The sequence below is a fragment of the Girardinichthys multiradiatus genome, chromosome 12 (assembly GCF_021462225.1).
Source record: "Girardinichthys multiradiatus isolate DD_20200921_A chromosome 12, DD_fGirMul_XY1, whole genome shotgun sequence".
Taxonomy (NCBI): Eukaryota; Metazoa; Chordata; class Actinopteri; order Cyprinodontiformes; family Goodeidae; genus Girardinichthys; species Girardinichthys multiradiatus.
Window position 1 is genome coordinate 39,945,960 of NC_061805.1, and position 22,219 is coordinate 39,968,178.

Consider the following 22,219-nt stretch of genomic DNA (forward strand, 5'->3'; position numbering starts at 1 on the left):
ATGAGATTTAACCCAAAAGGTGAATATCTCTATTTTTTGTGAGTAGCGCATGTTGATTTCTCATTTTAAGAGCCATCAGTGCAGTTTCGGTTACAGCTGTGCTTCACTAGCAAAATGAAACAATCTCCATTATGTTAAAATCCTACGTGTTACAGTTATATGAATGCTGCTAGCTGTGATCTGAAACAAGTAGAAATTACCCAAAATAACTCCAAAAATATTGATGAGGCAGGACATTTTTCACACCTTAAACATATGTTCAAACAGTAATTACAGGAGAAGTTTCGAGTTGTGCAACTTTATTATATTCCACAAAAAATGTGAAGATTAAAGTCCATCAGTACTGCTGGAACTGGACATGTGCTGCATCAAAACGTCTTATCATACTAAATATCCCATGCATACAATATGCATTTTAAATGATCTATATTATATTATAACCACAAAAATATTTATATATTGAATGGATATCTTGTCCCTCTAAATTAACAAAAGAGCCAAACAAGCATTTCTCCCCCCTTTACCAATTCTTATCAATTCATTTTACAAAAAGGTAGATGAACTAAATAGGAATTTTGGCCTGAATCTACCACTCTCTACAACTCTACAATAACTTGGCTGCCATCTTTTTTCATGTCTTTCTCATGTGCAAACAAACAAACAACCAAACAACCATACACACATGTGATATGAAGCCATGCAAAAGCCCCATATTTGCATGGAAGGGCATGCACTCACTCTCATAGCATCATCTGTGTAACGAACAACTTCAAGGCAGCATGCAGAGTCTGATAGTTATTGGTCCTTTTTTTGTCTTCAGAAAATTCAGATGGTGATCTTCATCCTCCAGGGGTCAGTTATATTGAACTTTTTTAAAGCATTTGTGTTATGCAGTCTCGACTCAGTACTATTTTGGCAAAGAATGACTTACAGAGACCATAAAGGCTGAACCAAATGGGGAAAAATACCAAGTTCTCATGAAACAACAAGTCAAGAAAGTGTATATTATAAAATTGCAATAATTGATTAAAGATTAAAGATCAGAAATAAATGTAATGTCCCCCCCAACGAATGTTTTCAAGGTGTATCAGTGAGTCAGATGAGGTGGTGTTTCGGGCAGACCAGCACCACTCCGTGCAGAGTGGAAGGGTTGTGGAGATGCCAACTCATTGGGGGTGGGATACAGTGGTCTGAATGGAGTTGCCTGAGCCCTGATACCTCTCTTTGGCATGCTTCTCACAATACATTGTATCTCCAACCCAAAAGTGACCCCTCATCTTCAGGTTAAGCCCACAATCTGAGCAAGTATAGCACTCCGGATGACGGAAGAAGCTGTCTGTGATGCGAACTGCCTGTGTCCTGTGGAGGGAGAGATAAACATGTCAATAATTTGAAAAGCATCATATTGTCCTTCTTTTCTAATTTTACACACTGGATATCTGTCTAAATATAGCCTGCTCCACCTCATGTTTTATCCTAAGGTTCATCCTTTTTCCACTTATTGAATTTCTTCCTGTAAGCACCATGTGATTATTAATTTCAGATGGTACTTCTGTAGGTGCCCCTAAATTTGATTTACTGTATATTTTCATAAAATTGGTGCTTTGGAGTAGTCCAGATGAAGCTTTTGAACCTGAACCAACTGTTAGGCACAGTGGTGGTGGAATCATGCTGAGGGTCCGTTTTGCTGGCAGTGGTGCTGGTGCACACCAAAAGTTAAATGACTATCTCAAATTAACAGCTTGATGGTTTAAACTTTCAGAAAATGATCCCAAATTTAAAGCTGATAAAGCAGACTAATATTAAACTTATTGAATAGTCACGATTTCACTGAAAAGTTATAGAATATGCAAAAAAGTTGCATTTGACACAGGAAACCAACCAACTTAAATTACTCAAATAACCAACCAGAATTCAGCAGAAAGTGTGTTTATAGCTCCATAAAAAGCAGTTTAGCATCTTGCTAAGGGACATTTATCCACATATCAGTGGGGCGTGTGTTTATATTTGAGCCTATATAGTTTTGACCTTTTCTGGATTTGCAAAAAAAAGCCAAAAACAAAATACATTTAAACTTGTGCACCCAATTCTTGTTTTTAAAGTTTATTTGCCTTTCACCCTTGACAATTAACAGTTCAAATGAATCATTAAAAGTTCAAAATTACATTAATGCTGATGAGTGTAAATAACCTTCTGATGGACACCAAACATTACCCCAGTTAACACAAAACTACAACAGGACTTACACAATGCTTGTGCCACACTTCTCACAGGTGTGGTGTTTGCTGATTCCTCCAACAGGTGTGTTTTGTTTTGGGGCGTTGGGGGAAAGCTTCCCAGGAAACCGCATGGCTGCCTCTGAAGACAAACATGGATATGAACAGAGCTGCTAATAAAGACGTTCTAACAATCTATGTTTTTGCCATTCCAATTAAGAAAAGAACTTTCTCCTGGCTGATGCATATGCTGGGATTATCAGGTGGAAGCCCCACCATACGCATCAGCCAGGAGAAATGTTTCTGAGCTTTTGTTTCTGCTGAATGATCCTAACCTTTCTCATCAGCCTCCAGGACTTCTTGCAACATTTTAAAGGTGTTGGACTGACGAGGTGCTGCCCGGGACTCTTTGTTCTCCTGGATCATCTTGAACACCTCTGAGTCCTTGTCAAACCTTTGCATGGCAAAGTCTGAACTTGAACTACTGCAGAGAGAAAGCAAAACAGCAGATCAGAGGTTATTATACGCCAGAAACAGGAGACCAAACCAGTCCCTGCCTTACACATGACATGATCAATGGGAACCCTTTGGTTCTTTGTAACAAAAGGAAGCTGCAACTATAAAACAATTGTGAACATTACTTTAAAAAGCTTATGTACTCCACAGGAAACCTACATTTAACCTAGCAGATGATTAAAATTACAAGAAATTGAATGAAACAACTGTATGTCCCTCCCACAGGCGCCACGCATTAAAGGCTATAGGTAAATGTGGGTGTTTGCCGTTAGCGGGAACTGGTTGGGCAGGTATTCCCCTCTCAGCCCAGGTGCGGTTTGGAGCCTTGAGGCTGTTAAAATCTTGTCACTCAAAATCAGTCAACGAAACCTGACAGCCTGTCCAACCTGTTGCCACTCAGCAAAATACCTAGAGGGTTAGCTATTAACACACACGTGCTGTGTGAAGAATGTGTACCAGTTAAATGAGCTCATCATTAAAACAGCTGCACAGGAATGAATGAGGTTGTAGGTCATGAGAAGCTGGTCATTGTAATAGAAGCAGCAGAGGGTAAATAAAGGACAGAGATGTTTTAAAGGCTGATTTTGATGACTAAATATTTAAATAACTTTAGAAGTTTTTTTTAAACATGTAGCTTTTTCATGTAGTTTATAAATTCGTGTGTCAATTTAAAAAAAAATTTTAATCCTAGTTTTTCAAACCCACTAAATTGGTTTTGACTTCATAAAATATGGATTTACATTTATTCAGAGATTATTTAAATTGTTCGACATGTATTGCCTTCATTATTAGTATAACAATGGCCATCAGTATGCTGTAGATGGACAGTTTATTATTTTACTAAGTGCCCCTACACGTGGCCCGTTCTGGGGTGGCCGGGCTCTGGCACTCGGTGGTTTGGTCTGGCCTCCCCGGAGGCCCTGCACCATTCCAGACCCTTTGTGGGGTGCCTTGAGACAACATTGTTGTAAATAAGCGCTATATAAATAAATAAATTGAAACTATCTCTGTAGTTATGCTGCTATAGGCTTAGGCTACTGGAGGTCATAATGACCACTTTCACCCTCTTCGCTACATTCTCACACTACTCTCCAATTTCGCATTATTTGCTGTTATTTCAGCTTTTAACTTTATGTTTTCTCTTCCTAGAAGCTACACCTGGCCTGGCTCTGTGTCTACCTGTGACACCTTTCTGGAGAGGGGCATCGTCCAAGCTTCTGCTGGCAACAACTTAATTCTCACCCACTACCGATGATCCACATGGCCCTGTCTTTCAGTGTTTAACCCTTTCTCTCTCCTAGACATGGAAATTGACTGAGCTTCTACTGTAACTAACTCTATGTGCTCTTTTTCAGACTCTAACCTTGAAACCTGGCTCAAAGTTTATCTTCTTTCTTTCTAGATGAAACGACTATAGGAGCTACATCCATTAACATTTACTTTTCCTTCTCATTGAAAGTACTCCTGGATCAGTGCTTCCATGTGCTTTTTCCTTCTCTGCTCTGTTCTCTCAAACCCCCAGTCGGTCGTGGCAGATGGCCGCTCACACTGAGCCTGGTTCTGGTTCTGCTGGAGGTTTCTTCCTGTTAAAAGGGAGTTTTTCCTCTCCACTGTCGCTACATGCATGCTCAGTATGAGGGATTGCTGCAAAGTCAACGCCAGTGACTGTCCACTGTCTCTACATGCTCATCCAGGAGGAGGGAATGCTGAAAGTCACTGACTGGATGCAATCTGCTGGGTTTCCTTAGACATAAAAACTTTTTATCCAATTTGAATAAATAACTGAATCTGACAGCACTGTTCAATGATTAGGATTAATTGGAATGTATGTACCTGACTGTTGTGAAGTGCCTTGAGACGACATGTGTTGAGAATTGGCGCTATATAAATAAAATAAACTGAACTTGAAAGACAATACTACTTTCCAACCGTTGATATTCTTGTTTTAATAAATCTACAAACATGCAATGATGTAATCTGTAATGATGAATGGAGAGAAATGTTTACTTGTCTTACAAATGTGTACTCAGGCTTTAAAACTAGTTTGAATGAGACTGGGTGACAAAACTGGCCAAAACCAAACAGTCATTTAGGTTTTCTAAGCTCTCCTTTAAACTCTGTAGATGTGTTTTGTATGCTTGTTTGTCTGATCTTTATTTCAGCTTTAGACAGCAAAACTGTATAACATGATTTCAACAAAACCCAAAACAAACCTGCTACAGGCCTTTCCTCTGCATCAATGAGCAGAGGTCCAGATTGAAAACAGACCTCTGAAGCAAAACCTCCGTTTTCCACATGCGCAGATCCACCCAAAGCTACCCATTTCCCCCTTTTTCTCTCACATTATTCTAACATGTAGTCACATAACAGCTGAAAAAACAGGAACAGACAACAAAAACGCACCTTAGCAAGCAGTCTGATACACTGGCAGGAGGTAATAATGTGAAGATTTTAAATATCAGAACACATGGATGATTCCTAAACACTCAGAGATGAGTTAAACATCATCACATCTTTAAGAAGTTGAATCCAGCATCTACATCTGACAAAAAGCTGCAGCTGGCTGCATACAGACACTTTCCCAGAGAAGCACCGATAACCATCTGGTTAAAGTAGGGACTCAACATTCATGTGGCCAAAACACATCAGACATCAAACAGCTAAATTTCAAACCACATTTCTGGACCTGATTTCCTGCTGGTGTACAAAAAAGAAAAGAAAAGAAAATATCAAAATCTTTGTTCTGAAGTAAAATCTAAATGACAACTCAATGACTCACTCACCTCACAGAGAAAGAACAACTCCACAAAAAGTCCTTTAATTTCCGTGTCTGTGAAACAACTCAGAACATGGAAGAAAACAGAAACTATAATATTAGCAGAGACCTCTCTCTAAACCAGGCCAGACAGAAAAACAAGATTGTGAGTGAAAGGTGTGCCCCGGGCTGAAATTCATTGGCCACGCAGCATGAAGGGGGCGTTACTGCTTCTTTAACTGGCTGCAGAGAAGCAGGCAGAGGCTTATTGTGCTGGCTGGGGGGCTACAGACAGGGGGAGAAGTAATTGGTCTTTTTTGGGGGAATAAAGGATTCTTGGAAAGGTCTTCTAGCTGCTGACGTGACATATGGCTACCCTGAGTTAAACAGCTGGGAACTAGGGCCAAAGTCAACTGTCCTGTGCTGTCGAAACACAGGCACCAGTTTCCCCAGCATGATGTGTGGAACGAAAAGATTACAAAAGGAAGCAAAAGAAACATTTTCACTTCTGCTGGGACAAAAAACATTCCAAAGTTCAGAAGGCAGCATCTGCACACTGGATGAATTAGTCGAATTGCAGCTCCATCAACTCCAAGGGTGCGACACCGAAACTCTGCTGATCTGTAGAGTGAAACTCTACCAGTCCCCAAAGGCTGACGAGGTGTTTTATATCTAGAGCTATAAAAGATGTGTGCAAAATGTCTGTGCAGCCAAACAAAGGTGTTGTCCCGACATGTCAGGCTTGAGGCAAGATTGTTTTGGTCCGAAAGATAATTTCCTATGTCTATCTTTAATGGCCTGCCAGTAGGTAATTTAGCGCTTACATGGATAACACAACATATCCCATAATGCACCAAAACAGCCACTTTCAGCTCACGATGAGGGTGCAAAAGCTGGGCTTGTGGGAGAATCAGATGCCACAAAGTGGTGACACTTTTTGTGTCACTGAGTAATGGCAAACCAAGTTGTTCCCAACGCTGTGTTCCAGACATGCAGTGCGGACGATTTATGGCTGTTGTGTTGTGTGATAGACCCAGGTCAAAATGTTCAAAGGGGGCGAGCAACCTGTGAGCACTTCCCTATAGTCAAAATAGAAGTGGTTTCTCCTTCACAATCATTACCTCTTACACTTCCTCCACCTCCAAGTCATCTCCCTAATGCCAGGAAATGACTCAAAAAAGTGTCTCAAAGCAATTTCTGTATTTTTATGAATTATCATTACATTAATATTTCAACTTACAATGCTTTTGGCAAAGTCGTGATAAACGAATAATGCTTCTGCAATACCACAAGGTGTTGAAATAAATTATTTTTTTAGACTAACTGCCCGTTTGAATAAATATAGTTTTTATTCTGAGATTCTCTGGTATTTATATAAAATATTAGAACAAAAGTTAAACATTTGATGATCACTAAATGGGGAATAAAACACAATATGAGGAGTATTTACCTACGCCGGGGGGAAATGGGAACCTCCCGGTCGGCAGGGCTGTGAGGTGAGTAGCGTCCTGGTGGGGTTGGGGTCCTGCTGCACCCAGAGGGGTGTCTGAAGTCTGAAGGAAAGAATTCCTAAGAAGAAGAAAATATGACAGTGATGAGAGGGAAAAGTAAATGGCAGCGATTAAAAGGACTACACATATCCTGCAAAAACATAGAAATCGGGTTTTCTCTCCGAAAGCCGCAAGAAAAAAAATGACATCTCTCCTGCTTTATTCCCTCATCTAATTTTAGCCAGTCCAGATATTCCGGAATAATTATAGTGTTGGTTTTATAAAAGAGCCTTCATGGACTATAACTGTTTTCAAACGCAAGTCAGAGATGCAGTGCTGCTGCTAAAACTATGATGAAACTACATTTTACTTCAACAGCAAATCAGGAGAAAATGTCGAGGCTCATTTACATGCATTATGTTTTTCTACCAGAGGAGGGCGCCACATACCAAATGAACACCATCAGCTAATGAACCATCGCCGATCATGCATCAGCAGATTGTGTGAAAAGACACTAAATCAAAAAGTTATACCTGCAATAAGAGCAATGGTTGAGTTATTCATCTTAAATTATATCTGTATCAATAGGTCACATGAAAATAACCTAAACTGCATGTGTATGCATACTCTGAAGTCCAGGACAAGGTCTGCACAGCACATACATCATTCAAGACACTTTTACTGGTAGGAATTCCAACCCGTCTAGTTTCTAACCACGTCCACCTGTAAAGCTGACCACCTCCCAATCCCTAAAAGCATGTTTATTTTCTGCAACAGGCAAGGTTTACCAAATGAAAATGTCTTTAAACTTCAATATAGAATCTGCTTGAGAAACAGTCATCTTAGTCCCTGAAAACTAACAACTCAAGAAAACATCTTACACAATAAGGTTCAGAAAGTTTTCCTCCCTGTTCAGTCACCAGCTGGCATCAGTGTTACACAGACTCCATCCAAGAGAAAAAAATGACTCCACCCAACTTTTCAAGCAGTCCTGGCCTTATGTCAGAGCTGATGGTGGAACCCGACAGACACAGTGGCACAGATGAAGTGGAAGATTTGTGTGGCCGATGCCAGCATCCGCTTCCAATTCAGCAGCTCTTTGAACAATAGCTCTGTTCTCAATTGAGTCTAATTTTCCTCTTCTTTTTATTTTCAGACTGGGCAGATTAGTGGTGCACGCTAGGAAGCATTTACCAGAAACGATCATTGGGACGGCTCCCTGTGAACCCCCCCCCCCCCCCCCCCCATCTAAACCCAGTAATATGACTCAAGACTCGGAGGACCCATCAGACTACAAAAGTACTCATCTGTTTGCTCTCCTGCTGTGAAGCAATCTAAAGTTCATGTACCTGATGGACACACATGCTTGAATTTTTTTTTTTTTTTTAGATAAACCAACTGAAGCCCAACAGTATGTGCATATAAATCCCTGCTAATGCAAACAAGGTGCGTCTTACATAACTGACTGTGGATCTTCAAAATCTATAGCATGAAATGAAATCTGTACAAGTCGAGGGAAATGCAATGAATAAATAAAAAAAGCCAAAGACTAAAAAAACAAAAACAGTCAATTTGTTAGATATACCTGTTCAATTACTTGGTAACACAAACAGTGAATCACCCTATTGCTTCCAACTCAATGCATCCAGGTATCTAGACGTGGTCAATGAGGCTTGTTGAAGTTCAAATTAAGCCTGACAATTTGGAAGAAATGGGTTTAAGTGGTTTTGAACATGGAATGTTTGATGGTGACAGACTTTGAGTGTTTCAGAACATGCTGATCTACTAGGATTTTCCTTTACAACTATTCACCGTTCACACAGTATAGTCTGAAAAAATACTTAGTGAGCAGCAGTTGTGAGAATGAAAACACCATGCTTATATCAGAGGATATTGGGTAGACTGGTTTGAGATGATAGAAAAGCAACAGTAGCTCAAACTATCATTCGTAACAACCAAGGTATGCCGAATATGATATCTGAACACACAAAATGTTGAACCTTGAAGCTGAAGGGCTACAGCAGCAGAAGACCACACCAGGTCCCAATCACAAAGTCAGGATACAAATTGCACAGGCTTACCAAGCTTGTGTACCTGATGGCTACTTCCAACAGGATAATGCAACATGTCACAAAGGTAGAATCATGAAACATTGGTTGCTTGAAAATGAGTTAACAGGTTCACTTTACTCCGGTGAATCCACAGTCAACAAATCTAGAGCATCATCGGGATGTGGTGAAACGGGAGATTTGAATCACGGATGTGCAGCAGACAAATCTGCAACAACTACCTGATGCCATCATGTCAACATGGATCAAAATCTCTGAAGAATGTTTCCAACTACTGGTTGAATCTATTAAGAATTAAGGCACTTCTGAGGGCAAAATAGATGTCCAACCCAGTATTCGCAAGGTGTACCTAATAAAGTGGCTAGTCAGTGTAAGGTGCAGCTGTGGTGGACCCTTGGCTTTAAACTGACTGGACAGAATTTGTTTAGAAAATAAACTCACAGAACAAAGAACGGTAAAATTTGATTTTCAGGTACCAACTATATATCTAAACAGGAAATGCAAAACAAATCCACCAAAAAACAAACATCATCCTCCATGACTACAAGACTGATAAGCAGACAGCTTGACGATGGTCTCACTTTAACCTGTTACTCACCCATCATTGAACATGACACTTGATCCAAGGTACGTTAGTAAAACATAAGAAAAAAATGTCCATTGCAGCAACTGAATCAGTAAATATTTAGAACAATAAACACTTTGTAGAGAGTTTAATGAATATAAGAATGGATTCGTATGTCATCTGTATGACTGCTGTACTGGTGTGGCACATCACTGAGGTGAACATTAGAAAAAAATAAATCAAATGAGAAACTTTAAACACCTCTTTAAGTTCTATTTTGTTCCTCATTTTTGAGCTGAAAAGAAATTGAAAGGAAATTTTAAATCCAAATCTGCCAGGGGTATGAATAATTTTGGTGGTACCCCTTGCAACTGGAATGTTCCCTTTGTCTGATTTTCCATCTAATCTCACCATCTGAGCTGTATTCTTTGGATTTTTAAACTTAATGTTTGCTTTTAGTATAATTGTACAGTTATCGAAAAGAAAATGAACCTTTGGCCATTTACTTTGGATAAAAACAAAAGTATGTACAACCAAAGCAGGTATCTACCATAATTATCTATTCTGCAGAATCCAGCAAAAAAAAAAAAAAAAAAATCAGTCCAATAACTATAACACAGCACACCTTTAAACTGAAGGGTCCAATCTATTACTCATGGTTGATTTAAGAACCACAATGCTTGGAAACTGCAACTCTGGCAGTGCCAACACTGTACCCATGTTTTGTTTACCCACAAACGTGGGGAAGGGTACCGGCTAAAGGAGGGAAGCCTGTTTTTGTTTGTCTTGGATAGCAACATGGCCATAGATGGGAGAGAACGCTGAAGAATATCAGCCAGTTTTCAGCGGTTCCTGTGGCTGCCAAGAGGAGGAAGCTTTGATTAAAGCTGTACAGAACTGTAATCAAAAGTTCATAGTCAACAAACCCAAGATCATTAGGGCAAGACTCCGGTATGTTGCCGTGGCTTCAAGTTGCTCATCCAATACCACATACAGCTTTTCACTTTACAAGCCATGAGCATTTAGCTGCAGAGGAATGAGAGCACATGTAATAAAAACATGGGTGTGCTTTATAATGTGATCAGGTCTATTACAAACAGTATTACTAAAATGAGAGGTTTCATCATTTATTTCCATTTTTTGTATTTCATGGGAGTTAAAGGTAGATGGTTATTTTAGGGAAAGGTGAAATCGTGAAATTTTCCAGCTCACTCTGAATAAAAACAAATCTTAATATGTGACAACACATTTCTTTATGTTTTTTGCACAAAGTATCCATAAACTGACAATTCTTTATCCTTGTATGTGGAGCCTGGCTAAAGAAAAAAAACTTTTAGCCACATTTGTTTTTAAATCGTGTCTTGGTGCTGTAGAAACAGCTGCAGTAAAGATGTTCCCCTTGTCTAATGTTTATTTGAATAATCCTTTTATTTAATTTAATCCACTCATCCATGGAAAGGGAAAATGTTTGAAGAAACTGAACAATAGTTTCTTTTAGAAAACTATTTCAAGCTGGGATCTAGGAGTGTTTTAGTCCTCCAAGTCAATAAGGATACCAGTTTATGCGTTGCTCACCACTCAAACGTTGTCTATGTATGAAATACAAGAGCCAAGCACAGAGGAAATGTTAAACTGCAGTAAAAGGGTGGCTGTCTGAGACCAAGGGGAGACACAGGGGACAGTGCCAGCAGATGAGACTTCAGTCTGGCTCCAAGCAAACCACTTTGCATCATCATTACCACCCTGCAGCTTCAATTACAGGGCATTGGCTGCAGTACATAGGAGGGATGCCTAGATCTGCTTGTATTTTAGTTAGTGTGGAGCTGCTGTGACAGGGTGCTATAACTGCTGATTCTGTATTCGCCACATGCATGGGTCTACCATTACAATGGTGTTCTGTGCTCTGTAATAATCAGAGCAGTGTATGCTGTCTAGCATCAGTCTTCATTTGGTAAAGGGTCCTTAGTGAAGATTAATAGTCAAAGTAACCTTTTCTTACTCGAATGTCACTGGTGGACTGCACCTTAAAATTACACCTGATCAATGCATCATTGCTGTTTCCCAACCTGGTTATAAGTAAAACATAACAAATGGCTGAAAATGAAAAATCTGTTCTTCATTACCACTAATTTTTCCCTGTACAACATCCTAATGCTGCAGCTATAGTGTCGATTGAAAATAGAAAGCAGCTACTATAACAATGAGTTCTTCTGTACATACCAACACACTATTAGACCCATCTATGCAGCTCATGTTGTGTATGCCAGATCATCAGCTGCACTCATCATAACTTCAGCTACAGAATTGGTAAAAGGGCTATTAGTTGCAATTACTTTAAAAATGTCAAGAACAAAGCCTATGTAAACCTTTTTTTAGCTATGAATGCCTTCTTTATCGCATTACATAAACCATGAACATTAGCATTTCCTGGCTACAAGGTGCCAATATAGCAAGAGGACGACGACACTGTATAGCATAAAGTCCCAGTAGCAGACTTACACTAACAATGAACTTCTACTGAGTCAGATTAGGCAGATAGCAAAGACCACTCAGAGAAAAGCTGCTTCAAGCACTGAGTCAAACACAAAGAAAAAACAGCTTAAAGAATTCTATCATTCTAGCTCATGAACTATTGTTTTATTTCCTATACAACAGTCCTTTCAATCCTCTAAAGTATTCCACATATGAATTCTAGGCAGTAGCTTACATAATTCACTATTCAATAACAAGGAATAAAGTGTGGCAGATCTTTGAGCTAAAAGGGTTAACAGATATCCATCTCACCCAATTCATTCGTAATAGACGCACCATCTGACCGCTGCAGATATAAACCACATGGGCAAGCTCTGCGAGCACATGAACAGTGGAGGGAATATGGCAACAGGATGACTGAGCATGCAGTAATCCTCCTTGTGCACAAGTCAGTCTAAGAAAAAGTAATTGTAGATATTAAATAAAATTTTACATATTAAAGTTGTAATTCAACAGTAAACCTCTATGAATGCACAGATCTGAGAACAAAAATCTGATACTCTGAAGACAACAACGGAGGCATTCACTGGTGAGTGGAATCACTCACACAAATTGTCATTTTGGCTTGTCTGACCAGTGACTAACAATTAATGAATGCACCATACCAATTGCTAACATGTTGTGCTATAAAGTCTTTGTTGTGGACGCCATTTATAATATCAGTGAAGTGGTTTTCGTTGCGATACGTTTGCAGTCCGTTTAGGCTGTCATAAACGAAAGAGAACAGGAAAGTTGATCTCTTTTATTCAATCAAACTTCTGTCCACTGTCATGAAACATGCTGGTTTTGAAAATCTCAGCGTGCACACGTGTAATGTGCATACACATACTTACAGACATGTAAAACACATCTGCAACACTGTCAGGAGTCTCATCATATTTAGCTATGAGGAGGAAGAAGAGAGAAGAAAATTGCCTACAATTTTGCCTCATAATAACAAAATGTGGCTCATTAAAATAGCTGCTTTTTTCAAAGCCCAGGTCCGATCAGATCACACTAATCAGCCATTAGTGAGCCAATAATGATGGTGTTAACATCACTCTTTTAAAAGCAACACTGAGCATTGACTGTGCAGCTTGCATGTCTCCACATCGCTCCCCATTTTACTTCAAGCTCCAAAATCTTGGTTTAAGATCTCAGCCCTGCAATCACTTCATAATCGTTTTAATAATAGTAAATCCTTGTTTTACAGCAACTGCGGTGTGACATTGCCTTTGCTGCCAGTATAAATAAAAATAAGGACCATTTATGGCTGGAAAGTCATATTTTCTAATTTATCATATTTAAAAATAAATTGGAATTGGCTAAAATCTGTATTAGCAGGTCAAAATCTATCTAATAATAATAATAATGTAGGTGGTCTGAGTCAGCTTCTACCCGCATGAAAAACCTGAGGGATGAATATGAGTCTAAGGTTTATTTACACATTTTTGATGACATGAGAAACAATTTCTCCCGACTTCAATAAATTTTCCCCAACAGCTTTAGTGGAGCAGAATATGAAGCCCATTAGACATCTGCAGTTCATTATGGACTATAAATGGTCACCAAACCACCCTCCTTACATTTATTTAAGAATCATGAAGATAGAGAGGGACTGTGGCTTAAAATTCTGCAATAAATAAATGCTTACAACAGAATTGATTCAAGCCTGTAGGCAGCAGTGGATATAAATGGACATCTTTGTGTGGAACTTGCTACAGGGAGGACAGGAATGCATGAAATCCTTAAGGAAACAATATTAAACACAGTAACTTTCCACCATCTACAACATAGCAAAACAAAGTAAACTAAAAAAGAATTAAAACTACAACAAATGAGTGATTAGTCCAAAGCTTTTGACCAACAACGTATGTAGTCCTCTTATTATGCCTTCTAAACAGGAGAAGCCTGAGATCACAAACTTTCTCCAAGTCTCAAAATGAACTATCTAAATTTTAGCCATCTTACAGTTTTAACAAAAGCTGAAGACATACTACAAGATCTTTTGCCAGAGCAACAGCTGATTAAAAGGACAAGGTAAGAGACAGGAAATGGTTTTGGAAAACATATGGGATTGCTTTTTAGAAAGATTCTAAACATGACCAATACTTGTTTATTTTTAGGTAATTTGGAATAGTTCAAGGGGAAAGGCAAAAAGTGATGACAAATTATCGGCCATGTCAGTTTACCTTCTTCTCATTTTCTTCTTGCTCTTAAAACTTTATTGGATGTCTACAAATAGCTAATTGGTCGCTTATAGCCAACAAACTGTGTACTTTTTATCAATTTATACGGCCGCCCATAAGACAGTTTATGTAAGAATTATATGCATTAAGTTGGCTTTAGTTGCTTCGTCACAATAAAAAGGGTCTATGCTCTCACATCAGGCATAGGTTTTAGGTATGACCCTTTTTTTGTGTGTTTTGTACAGGAATTTGCAAAAATTAGTCAAGTTTCATGTACTCCTTATAAAAGCTTATATTTTTAATGGGAATTTTCACTCGTGGGTACCTCAAATGTCTCTGTAGCAGAATTATTTCACTTTAATCTGAAAATGTTTTCTTAACAACCATATATGACCAACAAATGTAAACCACTATTCTAGAACACAGGTGTTCATTAGCGTAAAACTACAGGACTTAAAGCTACAAAATCTGTTTTTACTGGCATGAAAACATTGAGGATTTGTTGTTACTGCTGTTACCTCAAGAACAGCTTCTAGAATGATGAAACCCCCTTAGCCACATCTGTAAATAGCACCAACTACCAAAAAGATTCCTCTGCTTCCCACAAACATCTCTACATAACATGAAGAGGGCCAGCTTTCGTCATAAGCACACCCAAAGGGCTGGAAAGCTCAGGGAATCAAAAAAGGGCTCCACTTTGCTCTTTCACTCCAGGGGAAAGAAAAACAGACAGGCTCATCAGTCAGTGGGGATGAGGAGAGGCATGCTGCCCATGGAGTGGCCATTAAAGACACAAGCTTAATGGTTTGCAGTCCACGTGAAAAGGCCTAACACTGGCCAGTCACAGGGCTCACTGTGCAGAGCAGAAGAAAACATCCATACACTAAAACCACAGCCAGTAGCATTCCCTGGACACTGGCATGGCTTAACCCTGCACCAACATGCCAAACCAAACAGGAAGAGCAGGCATAGCAGACCTGAAATAGTCATCATTCAAAGCAATAATCGTCAAGTAGAAGACATGCCTTTGATAATTGAGAAATCACTATAATGTGCATTTATCTCAGGTTTCTTAAAGGTAAGAGTAAACATTTTCTACCAGCACCAGTTTATAGCAGAGAAGGTTTTGTTTGGCCTCATCAAAAAAATCTTATTTCTATTTCTGAATCTTTCTGTTTCAATGACCACAGCTTTGCACCACCCCAACCCTGAAAATGGACCAACACAAAGCTTTATGCTGGTATGCCTGCTGCTCTGCGCTGTACATGTATGGGAGAGTGGATAAAAGGCGGGCAGCTGATCCTTCCGTTTTGGACGAAGTGCTTGCTGATACACTTCAATTGAATTCAGTTCAGTTTATTTAGTTCACAGTTCTCAACACATCATTTTAAGGCACTTAACATAAACAAGTAAATTCAATCAAATCATACAGATTCCAAGTGAAGTACATACATTAAAATTGATCCTAGTTATCAAACACTCCAGTCATGTTCAGTTTATAATTAAAATTGTCTACAAAGTTTTCTAAGGAAACCCAGCAGATTGCATCTAGTCCCTGATTTGCAGCAATGACTCGAGCATTCAGTTGAATATAGCAGAGAGGAAACATTTGGTCTACAATTATCTAAAAGCATGTGTTACCCTGACATATTTGGCCATGCTACACTGGAAGGAATACTTATACAGCAGCCATTGTCACAGCACAGCATCAGGAAAGCCACTAAGGCAAGCCTTTGTAACCTCAAAATGGATCCTTAAAAACACAGACAGGGAGCTCAGACATAATGACCGAGTTATGGTTCATGTCTCATGAGATGTAGTTTTGTTTTGGCCCTGTTCAGTACAATCAAGATCTCTGTGGCCACTTCTTGATGATATAAACAAATGCTCTGACTCATGACTGTTGCTAACAGCTTCAGATACAATCTCAGTTTACAGAAATCTAGGAAATATTTACCTTTTGACTCAGTGATGAGCTAGCAGATATTAAAGTCTGCAAAGACAAACAAGACCATCACATCCTGGCATGATGGGACAAAACACCAGCTTTGTCAAAACTATTAGTTTATTAGTTATAAGAGCATTATATTGTATTTTTTTCCCCCACATCATTATGCATTTTCTCTGTGTGATGCTGCAGGCAGGCTAAAATCAAAATGTGGAACATTTTACATTTCACATTAAGAACAGCTTGGGAATGTCAGGAGGCATTCCCTGGTGTCCACTATGCTCCACCTCGACCCCTTCCAACCCCCGCCCCCCTTCGCTGTTCCAGCTCACATCACACAACAAGCTTTGTGACATGAGCGAAAAGCAGCACCAGGTTTCCACAACATCTTCCATCACAGCCACTATTGTCAAAGGGCTTTTTCTCAAGCTACCCAACACCATGGAAAACAGGGGATCCTGTTGCACATCCCACTCTCTCAGCTCAGGAAGCCAAATGAGGGGTGGAAAAACCTTTTAGGGGCTTTTTCAGTGTGCCTGATCACCTGATACAGCAGGGCTGTGCACCTTTCAGTCAGGACAGAGGCCCTTGTCATGGACTCCACACTCATTGGGCTGCAGCGTTGCTGCCAGCCTGAGCAGCATAATGCTCAATGAAGCCATAGCTGGCCTCTTCCTGGCCATTTCCCCCAACAAGCCCTGTGAAAGAAATCTACTCATACAGAGCTGGAGAAGGAGGCTCACCAGCACTTTAAAAACAAGGTAGTGGTCAATCAGATGACGGAGTCAGGCAAAACCAAAAGAATCTCACCAATATATAACGATGTACAACAAACATTTCTTTGACATCCCTATACTTAAGGACACAGGTCCATAAGGATTCCTATGCAAGAAAAGCTAAAGATGCAAAAAGTCTAACAGAAAGAAAAGAGGATGCTCCATTGATACCAAAAACATTCTAGCTTGTTCCAAAAGCAGTATGTTCCTTTTAAAGAGTTTGCTGATGAACCCTTATTTCACAAAATAGCTCTTAATATTCTCTTTAGATGGCTGACTTCCAGTTCGCTCCTTCATGATTTGCAGAAAGCCACATCAAGCTGGAACTCCACTGTGACTTTTCCTGTGGTTTTTAAATGGTAAAATCCACAACTCTAATATTTCACAGTGGGTTACAAGGGCCATAGTTGGAGAAGGCACCATTCGAAGCCTGATTGTAAATCAAACCGCAATTTGCATAAGTGATCTTAAAAAGAAGACATAACATACCAGCTTTAAGCAAATACCTTTTCAGCCAATACACAAACCAATGCTCAAGCACTTAAAGTCAGAATACTGCATGGAAAATTCCTACAGTTCCCAAAATGCACCACAATGTTTTGGTTAGATCAATCTTGGTGAAATCCATTCTTGTAACAGTGTGCTACATACAATAAATCACTTCTTGAAAGATGAGTAGTTCAGCTTGTATGTAATTGAACAAATGAAAGTGTCAAATAAAAAGATTTGAATATCAGAATAAATATTTAGCTTAAATGTTATTTCAAATAATCACCTCCACTTCAACAAACTTTAAGGAGATATAAAAACATCAAAAATGTTTATCAAAATAATCATCCCCACAAATCATTTGTTGCAACATTTTAAAGTGCATTTTAGCACAGACTATGACAAACAGCTCTGTTGTTTAAGTTAGCAACTGACCTCAAATCTCCCAGCCGAGTAAATAGTTGGCTGTCAAATCACCATAGATAAGGAAAGATTGTTTAAATACAGTGTAAACCCATTTTGACTTCAGAGGTTAAGAATGAAAATGGTAAAAGCTGGCATATAACTGCTCATTATTCCCCAAGCGTTTACTGAGAACCATGGTTATTACAATCAACCATTACTATCAGATAATTGTGGAAAAAAATAAATTCAGCACAGAGAAATTATATCACTCAACTCCACTGCTTCTCTTCATGGAAAAACTAACTGCTAAATTAAACTGTTCTTATTACTTTTAAGCAGAAAAAGAAAACATTATCTGAAGGCAACATGTATATAATATGACATGCCACCGGAAGGAAAAATACCACCTCATAGCAACCACACTTTTTTAACGTTACAATTACAAAGTTCCTAGTGTTAAAACTGATTGTGCGTTCTAGACCAAAACAAAAGTAGTTAGTGTATAACAAACTCTTAAGTTTGATGTATCTTTGTATTCAGCTCCCCTTTTAACTCTGACACCCACTGGTAAAACTTCAAATGTCACCTAAGTGGTAGATTCCACTTGTGTGTAATTTGATCCTAGTATAATTATCGTTGCAAGACTCAAAACTGACATTCTAGCCAGCCAGTCTGGCCGAGGTTCATCTATTTTGCAAAGACGAATGATCAAATATTTCAGTTTTTTGATTGTGCAAAGCTGGTAAATGTGCACCACACTTTCCTTATAAAAACATTCCAAAAATTCTGTATAATTTTTCTTATGCACTGTGAGCACTGTTGTGTGATTTGTACAAAAGTCAGCTAACAAAATAAGCCTAGTAATAGTTTACTAGTGCACAGGACAATAGTCTTATCTTTTGTTGCAAATGACGTTTTCTGCATTCCTGACTGGTCTCACATGTGCTGGGACCTGATTTTAATACAAGTAAAAGTTCCGAGAGAGATGTGAGAACTTCACTTCAGTTATGACTGGTCAAATATTCAAGGAAACAGAAAATACCTCAACATCCTCAGAACCCACTTGCACCCACTGGACTCAAGCTCCAGCACAGCCTAAGAAAACAACCATAGCTATGAGTGACAGTACATTCAACTAGCAAAGAGTCCAAAAGAATCCACACTCCCTTCATAATCCGATAAACTGGACCTTCTCAGCCAACTGCCTTCTAAAAAGAATGCTTGATTGTTTTTAAGTTCAAACCTATGATTATTTATCTAACTTTATGTCTTGTCCAAAGTTATAAAAAATGTCTGGAATTCTTTGAGCCACCACAAAAGGTCTTGAATGTTTCTTTTCTTGTTGTCATTTTACATGTTTTGTCATCTACTGGGACCAAATGCATGAGATTAAGTATGTAAGCATAGCTGAAATAGCTTTTGATGAACTTTCCCACAACATTTTTCTCTTTAATTCAATGAAGTCTTTCCAGATGCCCCGCTCTCCCTCTGTTTTTTGTTGGAACGCTAAATAGACTGAGCATAGCTTATAAGCAGTTTTAGAAGCCCAGGTCTGTATTTTACTTCTAGTTTACCATGCTTGGAGACCAACATGTCTCCTTTCCGACAGCCAAAGGTTAAGGCATTGTTCTGACACAATGCCATAGTTTTTTGTTAAAATGATCTCTGAATGTCTCCAAACCGCTATAAAGTATGATGCCAAAATATTTTTAAAGACTGACCTTTGAAGCCCTTACACTCCCTGCTATAAAAATGTCAAAGCTCTCTGCTCCCTGCCTTTCCTGTTGCACATAACAGACTGTCCACAAACCCTTTTATAGTGCACCTTCTGTGGAGACTAACAATCCAAAAGGACAGGCAAAGACTTCAAATTTGTTACTCATGTAAAGTGGGCCATTGCAGTTCCAACACATATTTTAAATAATGGAAAGGTGGGAACAAAAACACATCCACTGTGTTTCTCAGTGAACTCAAGTCCAAAACTTTAGCTACATACAGGTCCTTCTCTAAATATTAGCATATTGTGATAAAGTTCATTATTTTCCATAATGTCATGATGAAAATTTAACATTCATATATTTTAGATTTATTGCACACTAACTGAAATATTTCAGGTCTTTTATTGTCTTAATACGGATGATTTTGGCATACAGCTCATGAAAACCCAAAATTCCTATCTCACAAAATTAGGATATTTCATCCGACCAATAAAAGAAAAGAGTTTTTAATACAAAAAACGTCAACCTTCAAATAATCATGTACAGTTATGCACTCAATACTTGGTCGGCAATCCTTTGGCAGAAATGACTGCTTCAATGCGGCGTGGCATGGAGGCAATCAGCCTGTGGCACTGCTGAGGTCTTATGGAGGCCCAGGATGCTTCGATAGCGGCCTTTAGCTCATCCAGAGTGTTGGGTCTTGAGTCTCTCAACGTTCTCTTCACAATATCCCACAGATTCTCTATGGGGTTCAGGTCAGGAGAGTTGGCAGGCCAATTGAGCACAGTGATACCATGGTCAGTAAACCATTTACCAGTGGTTTTGGCACTGTGAGCAGGTGCCAGGTCGTGCTGAAAAATGAAATCTTCATCTCCATAAAGCTTTTCAGCAGATGGAAGCATGAAGTGCTCCAAAATCTCCTGATAGCTAGCTGCATTGACCCTGCCCTTGATAAACCATCACTGACTGTGGGTACTTGACACTGGACTTCTGGCATTTTGGCATTTCCTTCTCCCCAGTCTTCCTCCAGACTCTGGCACCTTGATTTCCGAATGACATGCAGAATTTGCTTTCATCCGAAAAAAGTACTTTGGACCACTGAGCAACAGTCCAGTGCTGCTTCTCTGTAGCCCAGGTCAGGTGCTTCTGCCGCTGTTTCTGGTTCAAAAGTAGCTTGACCTGGGGAATGCGGCACCTGTAGCCCATTTCCTGCACACGCTTGTGCACGGTGGCTCTGGATGTTTCTACTCCAGACTCAGTCCACTGCTTCCGCAGGTCCCCCAAGGTCTGGAATCGGTCCTTCTCCACAATCTTCCTCAGGGTCCGGTCACCTCTTCTCGTTGTGCAGCGTTTTCTGCCACACTTTTTCCTTCCCACAGACTTCCCACTGAGGTGCCTTGATACAGCACTCTGGGAACAGCCTATTTGTTCAGAAATTTCTTTCTGTGTCTTACCCTCTTGCTTGAGGGTGTCAATAGTGGCCTTCTGGACAGCAGTCAGGTCGGCAGTCTTACCCATGATTGGGGTTTTGAGTGATGAACCAGGCTGGGAGTTTTAAAGGCCTCAGGAATCTTTTGCAAGTGTTTAGAGTTAACTCGTTGATTCAGATGATTAGGTTCATAGCTCGTTTAGAGACCCTTTTAATGATATGCTAATTTTGTGAGATAGGAATTTTGAGTTTTCATGAGCTGTATGCCAAAATCATCCGTATTAAGACAATAAAATACCTGAAATATTTCAGTTAGTGTGCAATGAATCTAAAACATATGAATGTTAAATTTTCATCATTACATTATGGAAAATAATGAACTTTATCACAATATGCTAATATTTTGAGAAGGACCTGTATATTTCATATAGAAAGAGTGGAAAAAAAACACTGACCTGGTCAAAAACCTCAGCAAACTGGAAACAGTTAAGCTATGAAAAAAAACTATTTGTCCCATCCAATTTAATACATTTTACAGTAGGACAACATTTACATTATTACAGATTAGAAGAGCATTAGCTACTTAAATAGTGGACGAGTCATAAACACAAACATCAGACAAGTGAAAATCTGCTCTGATGAAACCAACCTGAGACTGTGGCCTGGACAGATGGTTATTTTGTTCCTCTGGTGACCATGAGCGCAGCTGCACACTGTAAAATATGGACAAAACCATGTCACTGATCCATAACAACGCCTTTGAGTTTACTGGTATACAATGCCTTGTAAAATTATTCACACATTTCACCACATTAAGAACTAAATAGTTCAATTTAACACAACCAACACAAAGTATTTGAAGGGGAGAGAAAAGTATTGTAAACATGCTTTGGCGGTATTATGCTGTGGGGATACTTTTCATCAGCTGGAACTGGGAAGCTGGTCGGAGTTCATGGTAAAACAGATGGAGCTAAATAGTGTTATGTTACCCGGTAAGAAAACAAATAATAGGGCTACAAAAGACTTGAAACTGGGACAGAGATTCACCTTCCAAGCAGCACACAACCATAAACATTTAGCTAGTTATAGTGCAATAGTTTACATCAAAGCAAAGTAATGTGTTTAAATGCCCTAGTCAAAGTC

The 22,219-nt window shown here is 39.2% G+C and overlaps 1 protein-coding gene across 1 annotated transcript in view; it reads right to left on the minus strand.

Annotated features, from left to right (window-relative positions):
- Positions 1-282: 282 nt before the first annotated feature.
- The window catches only part of pdlim2 (PDZ and LIM domain 2 (mystique)), a 46,016-nt gene continuing 24,079 nt past the window's right edge, over positions 283-22,219 (minus strand). Inside the window, exons 6-10 of the mRNA XM_047382568.1 lie at positions 21,726-21,789; positions 6,938-7,056; positions 2,552-2,700; positions 2,247-2,358; positions 283-1,359 (exon numbers count right to left, since the gene is read on the minus strand). Coding sequence (XP_047238524.1) covers positions 1,167-1,359; positions 2,247-2,358; positions 2,552-2,700; positions 6,938-7,056; positions 21,726-21,789 — 637 coding nt within the window. The 3' untranslated portion in view covers positions 283-1,166. The remainder of the gene's footprint in view (positions 1,360-2,246; positions 2,359-2,551; positions 2,701-6,937; positions 7,057-21,725; positions 21,790-22,219) is intronic.